General features: G+C 37.7%; 3 protein-coding genes across 3 annotated transcripts; 1 reads left to right on the top strand and 2 right to left on the bottom strand.

Annotated features, from left to right (window-relative positions):
* The first annotated feature begins 923 nt into the window (after positions 1 to 923).
* On the top strand, positions 924 to 6,365 carry LOC108971392 (odorant receptor 33b-like). Its single transcript, XM_018937431.1, has 3 exons — positions 924 to 958; positions 5,805 to 6,109; positions 6,208 to 6,365. Exons 1-3 carry the CDS (start codon positions 924 to 926, stop codon positions 6,363 to 6,365), a joined length of 498 nt encoding a protein of 165 aa, XP_018792976.1.
* A 153-nt stretch (positions 6,366 to 6,518) lies between these two features.
* LOC108971386 (odorant receptor 33b-like) lies at positions 6,519 to 9,329 on the bottom strand. Its single transcript, XM_018937419.1, has 2 exons — positions 8,969 to 9,329; positions 6,519 to 6,541 (listed from the first exon to the last, which is right to left on the bottom strand). The coding sequence occupies exons 1-2, from the start codon at positions 9,327 to 9,329 to the stop codon at positions 6,519 to 6,521; spliced, it is 384 nt and encodes a 127-aa protein (XP_018792964.1).
* Positions 9,330 to 9,421: 92 nt separating this feature from the next.
* On the bottom strand, positions 9,422 to 10,030 carry LOC108971380 (odorant receptor 33a-like; the record flags this gene model as incomplete). Its single annotated transcript, XM_018937405.1, has 1 exon — positions 9,422 to 10,030. A coding segment is annotated over one exon (609 nt), but the record flags the coding sequence as incomplete, so codon positions are not given.
* Positions 10,031 to 12,823: the final 2,793 nt, after the last annotated feature.

The following is a 12,823-nucleotide window of genomic DNA, read 5'->3' as shown; positions in this document are numbered from 1 at the left end:
AACCTAAATCACTGCGTAACGGCACAGCCGTACGAATTTCCGCCAATGAAGTATGCCCATGCAACGAAGCAAGAGGCAAATGCGGCGCTCAGCAGCAGCAATGACATGCGATATGCTAGTGGCGTAGTTATTGTTACCACTTTTTGTTGTTGTTGCGCAGGGCACTTAATCTACTTGCAGTGCTGTTGGTCTTGTTGAATCACATTGAACTCATCAGCGCTGGTCTTCACTCTGCTGGAACATATCGCATTTCAGAAATGTCAAAGCAGTTAATGTTGTTGCACCAATTGTTGTTGGTCCATTGCAATATTTTTAGTTGATGGCTCTCTTAGTGCACCGCCACAATTCAAATGGGCGGGGAGTCGCTTGAATGCATTGTTGGCATTGCAGTCTGTAACGGTAGATATTTAGAAATTGACGCATTGCACGGCAACGCAAGTTTCGCGACACAAAATTCGTTTTAAAAATATTCAAAAAGGCCCTCCTTTGCTGTATGGTGGAAAGAAAATGATTGTGAATTATTCGCCGCAAGTTGCAAGGAAATTGAAAGCATGCTTGTCTTCAAGTATTTAGTGGTGAAATGATTTACCTTTAATTGTCAGTTTTCCCTTTACATTTGCACTTGTGCGCATTCATCACAGCACAAAAACAACAAGCGCGCATTGTGTATGAGTGATGGCTGCAACACTCTTGCCTTTGTGGCAGCGCAAAAAGTTCCAACGAAAAATGGCAAAAATCACACAAAAAAGTACCAAATGGGGTAAACAGCAACAAAATGGAGAAAGCAATGCCATGACATACAGACAACTCGAGGAATTGTGCTGAACACAACCATGTGCCACGCAGGCACTCACACGTCATGATCGAGTATGTGTGAGTGTGACTGAGAGCCAGTCCCTTTGTGGATGCAGTTGAAAGGCAATATGGCCGAAGTCACGGCGCTAAAAAATATGCAAAAGTGAGTAACAATGCAAGCGACATGCTTTCAACCGAACAAAGGCTGGACAAGTGCCAGCGAAAAATACCGAAAATAATCAAGAATTTGTAAACTTGTATTACATATGTGTTCGAAAGTAAATGAAATCGATAGTAGCGCTGAATGAGTATGAAAATCAGAGTTAATTTATATTAAAAACCTATTTAATCGAGATTCTTTACTGGCGTAAACACCGCCTACGCGGTTATAGCCGAGTTAACATTAGCTCGCCAATCGTTTCTTCTTTTAGCAATTTAGAGCCAATTCGAAACACCAAGTGCAGCCAGATCCTTCTTCACCTGATCTTTCCAATGGCATGGTGGCCTTTCTCTTCCTCTGCTAATGAAAGGAGCATCGATTGGGCAAACGGGTACGACATCTCCTCCTTCAGCAGCCGGGAAAAGTGTTCATTGTATAATTTTATGTATGCTCTGGGCATCGGTTACTAGATCATAGTGTACTACAAGAGTATGCACCGGTCTTGAAACCTTCTGTTAACCGCCGCATTTTTTCGTAGAATTTTCGAGCATTACGTCTGTCGGCCAACTTGTCAAGCTTTTCATACTCCCAAATTTCGGCATCTCTCTTTTTTTGTCTGCAAATGCGTTTCGCTTCCCTCTTCGACTCTCGGTTTCTTGATTAATTTACAGATTTTTTGATATTTCCAAATATTTCATATATACGCAAACAATCAACTGTGGATATAACCTCTCAAGCATAATGCTTCAATAGAAGATGGTTATTACATTTCAGTATGTATCGAATATCGAATGAAAATGTCGATGAAATATGTAATTAATATCGTCTTCTGCCATATGAACTCAGTACGATTTCCAATTACTTCGATTGGTAAAAAGAAATCGCGTTTAAAAGTGAGCAGGAGTAAACATTGGCAGACATACACACATATATAGTATACATATACGTATGAATAAACATTCAGGCATTTTATCCTCTTTTGTTTTTGAGCGTGTTTCAATTCCCAATGCAATTTATCTAGCTGCCGCTCAGCACAGCAACAACACTCGCATGTGTAGTTTTTGGTAAACAATTGGGTATTTGCCAAATTGAATTAGCGATTGTTTGCTTAATGCTTTGTTTTCAAATAAACTTCGCATTTGTATAAGCTCAGACACATACGTACACACTCATATACGTGTGAGCATGTAAGCTCACTTTGCATCACATTTTTACCTGTGTGTATGTGAGGATATTTTGCAAAGTTTGCTTTTATGACGCTTTTATTTTGCTTATCTTCCTTCTGCCGGCGAAACACCGCTGCAGTGCCATGCCAGCTTGGGAGCAGCGAATTTGACAGGTCGACAGTGCAATGTGCATATTTAAGTATTTGAATTTGTATTTTCCCTATGCTTTGCTTAACTTCTTCTTTTGCGTTTTTACTTGCACAGATTTTTCCTGCACCTCAGGAGAGCATTTTCGCAGCGAAAACGTTCACTTTAACACAGATACACAAGGTATACATATACACTGTTATATGTACGCGCAGCACGGCAATTGAATTGGTTTCACTTTTGCACTTTGTTGCTTCGCCCAGAGCACTCTTATCCACAAATAAAATAACAGTTCCATGTGTCCATAAATATGTAAGCGTGTATGCGCTTGTTTGCTGCTGCACGCTTATTGCTTACTGTGTTCTGCTAGTGCCTACAACACCACGGAGAATTGAAGTTTTCCGCCATCCCCCAACACTCAACTGCAAGCAGGCCCGCAAACACAGGCTCCGATTTTGGCTCGTTGGCAGTTTCGGCCACCACGAGCCTTGAACTGCTGCCGCTGCTAAGCTGCTGTGGCATGTGCAAGTTTCGGTGAGTGTGTGTGCTGCGAACGCACCAGGTATGGACAGCGAGTACCTGCTCTCACCACGCCGTCATGCCGTCATTGTGGAGAAAGGCATGAAAGAACTTTTTGATTACTACTTTGTGGATATATTTTTATTATAAGTTATAATATCTTGTTTTGTATTTTTTTGTTGGAATGTTCTTTCATGTGATAGCGGAACTTTTTTGTGGTTTGCTTTTAATTAAAAGTATGAATAATTTTGTTTTCAGCTTGCAATGTTATCTTTATGAGTAGCTGAAATGCCTTTAAAGTGCAGGCTTAGCAGTACTTTTGTGTTATTGCTTAATGTTTGAGGGCGTGAGTATAGATTATGCATATTGAAAGCAAAAGTTTAAGTGTATATGAGCGTGTAATTAAGTTTTGAAATTTCTTTCGTTAAAATGTCAACCAAAATCCTTTAAGTCTCTCTTACCTCTCATGATTTGTGAAAAATAATTTGGTTTATGTTGATAATATTTCATTTAAAAAGAGAATATGTAGTATATATAATATATATATTGTAGAATTAACAAATGTCATTGTAGCTTTGTTTTATGTTTTTTTTTTTTTTGCATTATTCTGAGTTTTCATTGGTATTTGGAATGCTTTTCTAGGTAACTTAATACTTAAGGTTGTATTTGAGGCAATTTTACTGCGCTCAATTCGCATATTCAAGCCCAACCTTCCATTAAAACCAATCCAACAAGCACACTTTTTCATCCCAAATTACATGCGTAGCAAGAATATTAAAATCAATACTTGCTTAAACCCATTAAAGCCTTTAACTGCCTTTCATAGTGTCAGTGTGTTAGAACAACCTTGACGACAACAGCGTTTACATTCTTGAGAAAGTACATATAGGCATTTTTCCGGTTAGCGCTAGCAACTTAAGCGAAAGCAACAACGAGACATACTTACCCGTGCCAAGCCATTAACGCCTTACACACTCAGATAAGTGGAAAAGTGAAGAATTATGCTTTCGCGTGGAGAAGTGGAGCTCACACATACTCGACGATAATAAGAAATGACGAAGAGACGAAGCTATAGGACATAGACGTGGTGGATAGTAGGATTCGGCACTGGAGAGGAATAATATGAAAAACCTTCTTGCATTAAATGCACCTTGGGAAAATACGTTACAACCTGCCTAAATTTGCTTTTGTTTTATTTTAGACAAAAATAAAATGTTCATATTGGTTAAATACCTTTTTAAGATTTTTAAATATTTTGCCACTCCTCTGATTTGATACATACCATGCATGCTCGATGCAATTGCCCGGAAATGCACACGCTTCTTCCGTTAAGTGCGAGTGTAAATTTGCAACCACGCTTCATGATTCGCGGTGCTGCTTTGCATATAAATTCTAATATCGGCACTTAAATCAGCGTTTCATCATTTTGAGCGAGCATCAAGCCAATACGCTTATAAAAATTTATAAATCTTGTGCGCTTTTAAGCAGCCATCATCAGCAGTTCCTTCACATAGTAGGTCTATGTCTTCACTCCTCTTCCGCATGTACAGTTATACGAAGGTTAAGTGTCAGTTATGCTCTTAACTTATCTTGATTTTCCCACCTCAATCATTTCCATGTTGCCAGAGTTGCATCTTGCTACCTCTGTCTCTTTATCATTTTGAAATCATTCGCCGATTGCATTTTAAACCCTCCCCAATGGCGTCAACATGGATGCGTGTAAGATTTTTATTAACATGTATTTAATTAATAGACATCTTGGAGAGCAAGTACTGCAATAAAATCGCATGCCCTCAATTTTCAAAAGCTTTCGGKGCTGCTACTTGCAACGCCTTTCTGCTCAGAAGTATGCTTAACGAGATGTATGTATAAATGTCTGCGCATATGGACAGGGAAGACAAGGTATCACAACAGTTTCACATTCAACGGAGGTGAGAGAGTGAGAAAGTATTTTAACTAATTGGCAAATGCATCTTCTTAATACACACGCTGACCTCAATTTGCATACCCAACACGGCGTATGAGTAATGTTTACACTTGAGAAATTGCGAATGTTTGGAATTTAAATAGGAATTTATTTCAAGTCCAAAACAAATGATTAAATCATTCCGCAAGAGTAGTCTTATATTTCTTTGGCATCAAAACAGTTTGAAGTCTCTCTTGGGTGCATAGTTGGATCCGTTGGAAAATTTATAACTATTAAGCTGAAAAGATAACGAAATAAATAACGAACAGAAACCATGCCGAAAGCATGCAAAATTGGTAAAGCAAAAGATCCAATGGAGGGCATATATTACTATTAAAGGCAATATTTTGTTATTTGAGTATTGAAAGAGTATAGAAATAGAAGAGAGAAGGTTCAACAGAGCTAGATTCTGTTGTGTTATTGTTATATCTGTTGCTGTTTTTAAAAAGTGAGGACATACTTCTCACTAGCGGACCGACTTCTTCGCAGTCATTCCAAATTTCAATTTATGCTTCTACTCTATTGACTCAGTTGCCTGAAAAGGATGTATATATGTTTAATTGCCTGTATGTATTGTTAAGTAACACCGGCTTGGGGGGAAAGATAATGGAATTTTCTATGAATTTGAGTATTTCTTGATATTTTACTTCCTTAAAATTCCAGATGTAGGCAATTTTGATGGCGTTAATGATCACTCGCTTTAGAAGTTCTTTTTAAAATGTAATGTCACATTAGATATATACACCCTCTCCGGTAATTATTTTATTTATAATCCTCATAATCGCAGCTTATAATTTGAAATCAATTTGCTTGTAGCCAAGGTAAACAACAATTAAAATGCAATAAAGCGTAATTCCAAATTTGTTTTATTTGTAAAGAACTGCGCCGGTTCACACAGCAGTCATTAGTATTTTTAACCGTGAGAAAATAGTATATAATGCAGAAAGCGTCTTAAATAATATAGCACACAACGCGCAACTTTCTAGCAGATAATCTGGGACGAAGAAGCTTGTTTTGCAAAGACATGGGTAAACGACTGACGTTAATGCAGCGGCGGACAGTGCGGCGTGTTTCGACATTTTCTGGATGTGCTGGAAGCTGATGGGCTCTACGATATTGTCGTGAATATCTTTGTTACCATATTCTACCCAATACATCTAACAATCGGTCTATTTCTGGTGCCTACGCTAGCGGATATCTTCAAAAACTTGGTCATAATTATAACGGATGTAGCTTGCAGCACAAAGCATTTTCTCTTTCGTTACAAGCAGCCGAAAATTCGCGATATCCAGCATTTACTAAAGGAACTAGATGAGCGTGTTGTGGCGCCAGATGAGCACAACTACTTCAATACAAGTATAAGAAATGGCGTGCGAAGAATCATGTTGATATTTTGCGCCTCCTATGCTGCCGATACAGTGGCCTCCGCCTTAGATGTGTTGATAAAAAATTAGCGAGAGCTAATGTACCACGTTTGTGTGTGATGGCGGGTCAGTTGCGTTTGCTGGCCATGCGTATGTCAAAGGTCGGCTATGATGTGTTGAAGACACTCGTCGTGCTCGACCGTGATGTGAATCAATACATCGAGGATCACAAGAAGCTATTGAAGTGAGTTTGGTTTGAATGAATTTGTATATTTCGAAATTTCAAGCCTCTTTTTTGTTTTAGAATATTTTTCTTACTGCAAGATGTGTTCTGGTATACTCAGATGGTTCAGTTCTCCTCGGTTGGCTTGTACATTTGCCTGCCCTTTGTGTTCGTGCTCCTATTCGTTGATAATCTTTTTTCCTACATTTASYWTAMSKWWKMYYTWWWMYYRMWKTSTWWKRARYTKSYYKMSSYYTSYYAWYATKSSRKWRMMRYRRASSWWSMKYWWCMSGRCWTASCYWAWYMSAWYWWCAAAWTYRMWWWSAWWRMGSMGCSWAAWRKMARWYSRATMGRWKKMSRARTGWKMRACRYMYWWWTARYYYMRWWWKKKRMMACKWRMAWRAKRRMTYAMWMAWWRWAMAMRRWWWWAAWRAAWAWRAARWARARRMRAWRAMAARRMMRMAMWMMWYAAAWKAAWMWYRKYARAKMAMMYWRARWRRYARWWRARMWRMAATWTTTKYAWTWTTWTRWWWWKTWTKRWRRAAATMWKTKWSTYYTSSTWRMWTAAAMRTKKSMTKYTKARWGWGWAWAAMRWKWWWYATWKSMRTKCTWTWRWMYAMAYWYTTKTAKYAWAWWYMYTMRWWWWRGRRAWYWTWAWMWATAKMWAMYTRTWWMMWTSMRAYKYWRGWWKGRWMKRWRRWWAAKKKARYSWSGARAWKWWYSYWWRWWWWMWWMTKYMGMMATWYAMARWACYMKWSAMMRWWTCAMWRWYTMWSAWAWAWWKYKCWMWAWTKWAYWSWTKTYRKCWTAWWWAYTWYKWSMWWGSWTTASTSTKMAKWWKYATWWKWMTWYKKWWYRWYKAMKTWMWYTKMWWRMWYWKMRYAWYKSWSWARARAKMRKMYYCCATYWTRMRTRKMKMRWMKAAWRWRTWSASAYWYWYRSSMMRMATKMCRYSSGYWYMMAYRWYRWYMWYCTYMAKTSTYRSCKMWRYKMAWTWMASYMYWTWACKKYYKRWYRKASKKKKCKKGKKYKWSMMSWWSCTYKWMRAMAKSRSMKWWKAYAWAKYWKARWAWKMACAYWYMRRCATKTTSYSRRWKWRSSMWMRYRRSWWWAGCKMWRKCAWSAWSGMSAYWKAMWKAMYYRMRYRKTMMAWGYWRKYRAWSAARWKWKMRGMRWWRWRCWKYMRMKWGRWGARRYSRAKSYMRMRSMTRMYSSMMRMKMMWAAGAAWTGWMSMAKASASWMRSCYRWRKTRMYRMGMYSYRSTTTKKWKTKRRWSYYKKSAMWKRKRRRRYAYAAWRYRWWWWWWMYYKMYTKYWKWARRTRSSMWWYKRKAARAWCSKWYWYMAYCWRCMTWWWKTSRYYTYYAWTKYAYTMKMRWAATWMTMYAWMRWWYWMMTMCRYATTYKYSKGWKYMKYSWSAKSMMSWCGWSATAMYYGMYYKSMMAWSMAMWSSMMWYKRCCGKWRAGYAAAYWWKWWAYCRSSSKTCSMYMWWMRWSKTKYYSYWWWKYMTWWAMAWTYTMMWWYSRGMMSYYAWAKMASYGKTWSATSAYWYWRRSYGMGYATSMWGMMMMYRMSSTKMTMMAWRKKWRCRRWWRMTRWSMRSKWTWRAGCAGYYMTCMKSWGSMKMWKCYWWWSAMWAWARCTSTYWRMCTWMMMKYMKWKTMAGWRSKRWWSAWRWRAMRSWTMAKWAWYKWWMAKSGYCKYWMYWTATWWYRMTTSTWSYAWKYSWAWYMYTYCTWSWTKRSCACRSKWKCRTCKWGMTRYSWWRTSWYTTYATYMMKYTSMMAYMMTTCWYSSWTKWMATWKYRTWRWWTKYWMWRYKKCRTSASSYTAWWWRTKYRTRMSRYWYKSATKAMCAKGYWKTTRAWKAAYWSRKMYYTWKKRGKGCKYWASMWGMAWCSSMWTMWYAMKYRGAWYKWWRMKYMAARRGAKRYRKSKRARWKYRYCYRMRGRTMKKRRMMARKGMGMMRAKRTSYSKYAAMWKKYYMACMWKWRWYASYGAKKARASRSYRRGWRAMKAAKWGKCRRAYRMAWMTYSMMYWCGWRYWWWYKYKCKKMAKMMWYWYSSWRACSWSWRYKTKSMKMYWGTYGKWKAWSWWRKWRMWTAWGMMARWRTKKKWWTWKYGAATYRKYWYWWWWWAMWWKMAAWWRRWMAYWAAWKYMWWTTWAAMTSYWAAAMKMWKYMMWMAWKYRTKYYKMMMSWRWAATYWWRKSWKKMKKKSRTKWRRCWWKKWRSYWWWAWSRSMKYYMAMSWKKAWAAMAGTKYWCWKWGMAWTYWMAKARYRYWMRMATTTGKRRYATWWKKMAWARKRWYKKKWYTYAWKWYGRRKARAARMYYKTYRAMRGKKYYKGTSRKRWMWSWAASWCSKWARWMTTWTTWYWWAWMTCTYTWKKAMWMRYWTTATWKTWWWAMTMKWWKMGWGMYAYRKMAKRRKSTRYRKAGRTKMAKSYYWWRMSTGYCKYYKRTWWAYWTKTYRAYYWMSTWWRRWKTYRRMTYTSWRARRTTMWMYAYATMTRTMTKTAWWTWAAKYWAKCTWKRTKYWWWWWKMAGKRTKKWRWRKRWKKWMKWARTKRMRWRMYRMWGMTGWYYRWWTWAWWRCMWMAMWYCCAATYCWYTAYYTCATACTTTGTAGAACAGTGAATATTGAGTAGCCCATTTTGCAGGTCTTRAAGAACGAGTCCAAATSAAKTSTYATCATKCCACCCGCCGATACARTRACATCTCYCAGMGWRAGTTCMGTMAACGTAACAGCRGCACGACGAAAAGTSCGAGACTGTGATRTCCAATTGCTGCGGAATATGGCRTAAGACAGCGCATGGAATTCCRMCTGAACCATGCTGCCGTAGTAGCAGCAGGGAAAAATYTCGRTCATAATKGMMAWAATATGGAAAATRTAATAACAGTAATCAAAGAGGTTGTCGGCGAAAAAMAGTAAATATAAGAGACCAATCACGACGTTAATGCCAACAGCTGTAAACTGTACCATGTAGCTRGGGGAGATAATACGTTCCACTTGTTTTGTTGTGCTGTGAATATCATTAATAAGATTAGACAGGTTATTTAGTGAAAATAATTCGCTTACTTCATYAASACTTTGTATTCGTYTATACACAGCACTAGTTCTTCATAGTTTCTATCCCCTTCGGWTTCGTGCTCGTGTCCAATRCGYGAAATACGYCTGGAGAGCAAATGRATATGTCCCGAAAGCATGCAWARGATCATAGGTCCATAMRCATCGTTGGTGAGATTCTGCACGATTTGCATTTTTAAACCGTACGTTTGAAAGACCAATACCGCCAAGTACTTCCAAAATGAATTTTGCCAATCGACAATCACATAAGCCGGATATAAGATATTGGCAGTAGAGAGAGCAGCCAGCACTGCCATACCTGATACCGCAAAGTAGGAAACGGTGAAGAAATTCATCATAAAAATGCACATCGCACGCATATTTTTCATGTAGTAACGCGTATCCTCTTCATTTTGCACCCGCTGATCCAGATTCTGTAGAATTTTGTTAACAAAAATTATTTGGCTGAGTTGCGGACGAAGCGTTAAGTGCTTAGCTGTGCAGGCAATGGTGGAAATAGAGATGGCGAGATTGGTGAAAACGGTTTCCATGTCGCTGGCAAAAAACACTCCCAAAAGCAGATGAAGCGGAAAGGCATACGTTGCGAAAATGTTCAAAAAAATATAATGGAGACCGATCAAATATTTATTATAGTTTGTTTTAAAGCCCAAAAGGTGCCAGAAAAAGAACAATCTCTTGAAAATATTCACCGTGTCGATTTTTGAGTCCATTACGAAAGTTCGAGCAATTCAACCGATGACCTGCAAACTATGACAGTTCATTTCTGGCGCGTTCTGGTATTTAAGGAACTCTGTGGGAATGAAAGGACTGGACAGCGTGTATAAGTTGTTATGCATGTGTCCCCTGTAATTATAATGTGGATTTGTGTAATTAAATTACATTGAAGGCACTTTAAAAACACTTCAATACTAGAATATGACACTTGAATATGACAATGCCAGCTGTTTGAGGGGAAAGCGTTAACATTTGAGTAATTCATCGGATGTTGGTAATATATTATATTTCTATATTGTATATGTTATGATATGAAACCCTCTTTTCAGTTAGGGAGGTTAGAGGGAAATTTAGAGAAAACCGTACAAAATTGCGAGTTTTAATAAAAGACGAATATTCGCGCGAAATATATTATAGCAATTCATATTTCATATTCAAATTTGCATTTTCCCTTCACTTCCATAAAAGTTGTTAGATTCTTCTTGAAGCAATTCAAGATAGTCACCGACTGTCCTATTTTATAAGCAAAAATGCCATACCGATCTAGTTGTGCTCACATCCCAACAGTTTTTTTAATGTATGGCAAATGGGTACTATATCGAGATTAAACTTGAACTGCAAAGTTAAATGATAAAAAGTTGTAGGATTTAAACTTTCTATAAAGGGCTTCTCCGGTAAGGTGAATGAATCCAGGCAGAGACCAAAGGCTGTGATGAAAACTATAGAGCAGCAGACGCAAACGTACGGAAAGGTTTTTCGGTCCATTCAAGGAAATTAATCGAAAACGGAAAAGAGAATGTTAACTCGCAATACATATACGAACACATGTACTAATACACGGAAATTATTTTAAACCTATGTGAGCGAATCGTTTCTGAAGAGCCAGAAGTTCGTGAAAGCCGGTACAACATAAATAAAAGAAGAGAGAAGTACAGTATGCAAGAGCAGCAAATAGTAGAGTCAGTTAATGGCGGTGCGGTGTTGCCAGAAAGTTTGTGAGTGCCACTACCGGAATATGTCGTCCACTTTATGGAGATTTATTTATGAAGGTAGCAAGTAAAGGAAAGTTAACCTTTTGGACAGCTATGTTCTCTTAAAATTAAGTGCACCGAAACTTACACCCTCTTTGCAGAAAAATCATATTGCACTGTATCCGTAATCCTTAATGGCATATTAATTGAACAGCACAAATAACCATACAAATAGGTGACCTTGATCGAATGGCTACATTACAAATGTTTACACCAAATATTGTCTCACTGATTTGCATTTAGCTTTCTGAAACATATGCATAAGAATTCGCTGATGGAAGAGCGTATGCAAATAATTTATTTAGTTAACCACTACAATATCAAAGCGCACTCCTAGGCATTTGTCCCTAAAAGTGTACTTTGTAGTAGGTGAAACCTTAACCCCTCACGTCTGAGGTCTATTCGGACAGCTGTTTACTGTCACATTACTCCCACGCACAGGCGTCCGTTTAATGACTTAATTATATACTCTGTTGTGTAAGTCTTGATTGCTTAATATCATAAACAATATAAGTCGGTGTAAATACGACGCCCACTTTGTTTGCTGGCGCTGCTGTACCATACAATCATACACTATACACCAAAGTAATCGAAAGGAATTTTAACTAATTTCTTAAGTTATGTTAGGCTAACGTGGCGGCTGTTAACATTCCACATTTGCGAACTTTATGTGTTAGTTAATATCTTTTTTTGATACTTCATCTAGCCGTTTTGAACTGCAAAACTCCTAAATAGTTAATGCGAGTCTCTCTCATGGCTATTGCTCTGTACTTTCTGCATACATCTTACTTTTGCTCATCCGGCTCTCATCTAATTATAATAGGTTGTGACCTGTCAAGTGATAAACAATCGTCCGACAGTCGAGTCGCTGTGTCCGATGCATATGAAATTTAGTTAACAGCGGTCCACCACCGCAAAGCACCATAAAACATAATTGGCTTAACTAGCATCGTTCAACACCAATGCTTGAGGTTAGGTGACAGGCCCCATGTAGATCCTAGCATCTTCTTACATGCATGGACTATTGAGTGTTCTCCGGTAGACGTCTTAGCCTGTGGTGGTTGCACCTGCCTCCTCACATCCGCCATCACAGGATTACCAAAATCACGGGCGCAAATGGTGTTGTCGAGATCTGGCAGTTACCGACCCTAAACTGGACGGGAAAGAATAACAGGTGAGTTGTACCACCTACTGACTCGAGAAACGAGTAGGAGTCTTGATCTATACCCATATCTATGACATCAACTTCTGGGGCCTGTTTGGCCAATATCAACTCCGTGGACATTGCAGCTACCCTACCTTTGACGAAGATGTGGGTCTTCATGGATTTAGAGACCTCCTCGTTACGCACGTAACACAAACCAAGCTGTGCATACATTACCACTTGCGTGGGCTTTATCTTGAACATTAATCCTTTATTGTCTTATTTTGGTTTAAGCATTTTAACCTTATGCTTAAAGCCTGTTTTGAATGATATTACTTTCTTGAAACATGTTGCAAAGTGTATTTCTCTCATTAATCTTCTKCTTCCAGGCAATATAAGCTTGCACAAAAATAACTCATTTGCCATAAGTCGTGTAATTTTCTCACAATTTTACAACTAACTAAACTATTTCTGAAGACCTGTTTCAGAGATGGAGAGTT

This window comes from Bactrocera latifrons, unplaced genomic scaffold, assembly GCF_001853355.1.
Source record: "Bactrocera latifrons isolate USDA-ARS-PBARC rearing strain unplaced genomic scaffold, ASM185335v1 scaffold_109, whole genome shotgun sequence".
Taxonomy (NCBI): domain Eukaryota; kingdom Metazoa; phylum Arthropoda; class Insecta; order Diptera; family Tephritidae; genus Bactrocera; species Bactrocera latifrons.
Note: the sequence above shows the minus strand (reverse complement) of the source record. Positions and strands in the feature narration are given on the sequence as shown.

Bases quoted from the DNA above. Each gene is read 5' to 3' on its own strand.
- LOC108971392 (XM_018937431.1), top strand. From the start codon at position 924: ATGGCCGAAGTCACGGCGCTAAAAAATATGCAAAA. The intron at 959-5,804 runs GTGAGTAACAAT...ACGTTAATGCAG, and splicing joins GCGCTAAAAAATATGCAAAA to CGGCGGACAGTGCGGCGTGT. The intron at 6,110-6,207 runs GTATAAGAAATG...ATAAAAAATTAG, and splicing joins GCACAACTACTTCAATACAA to CGAGAGCTAATGTACCACGT.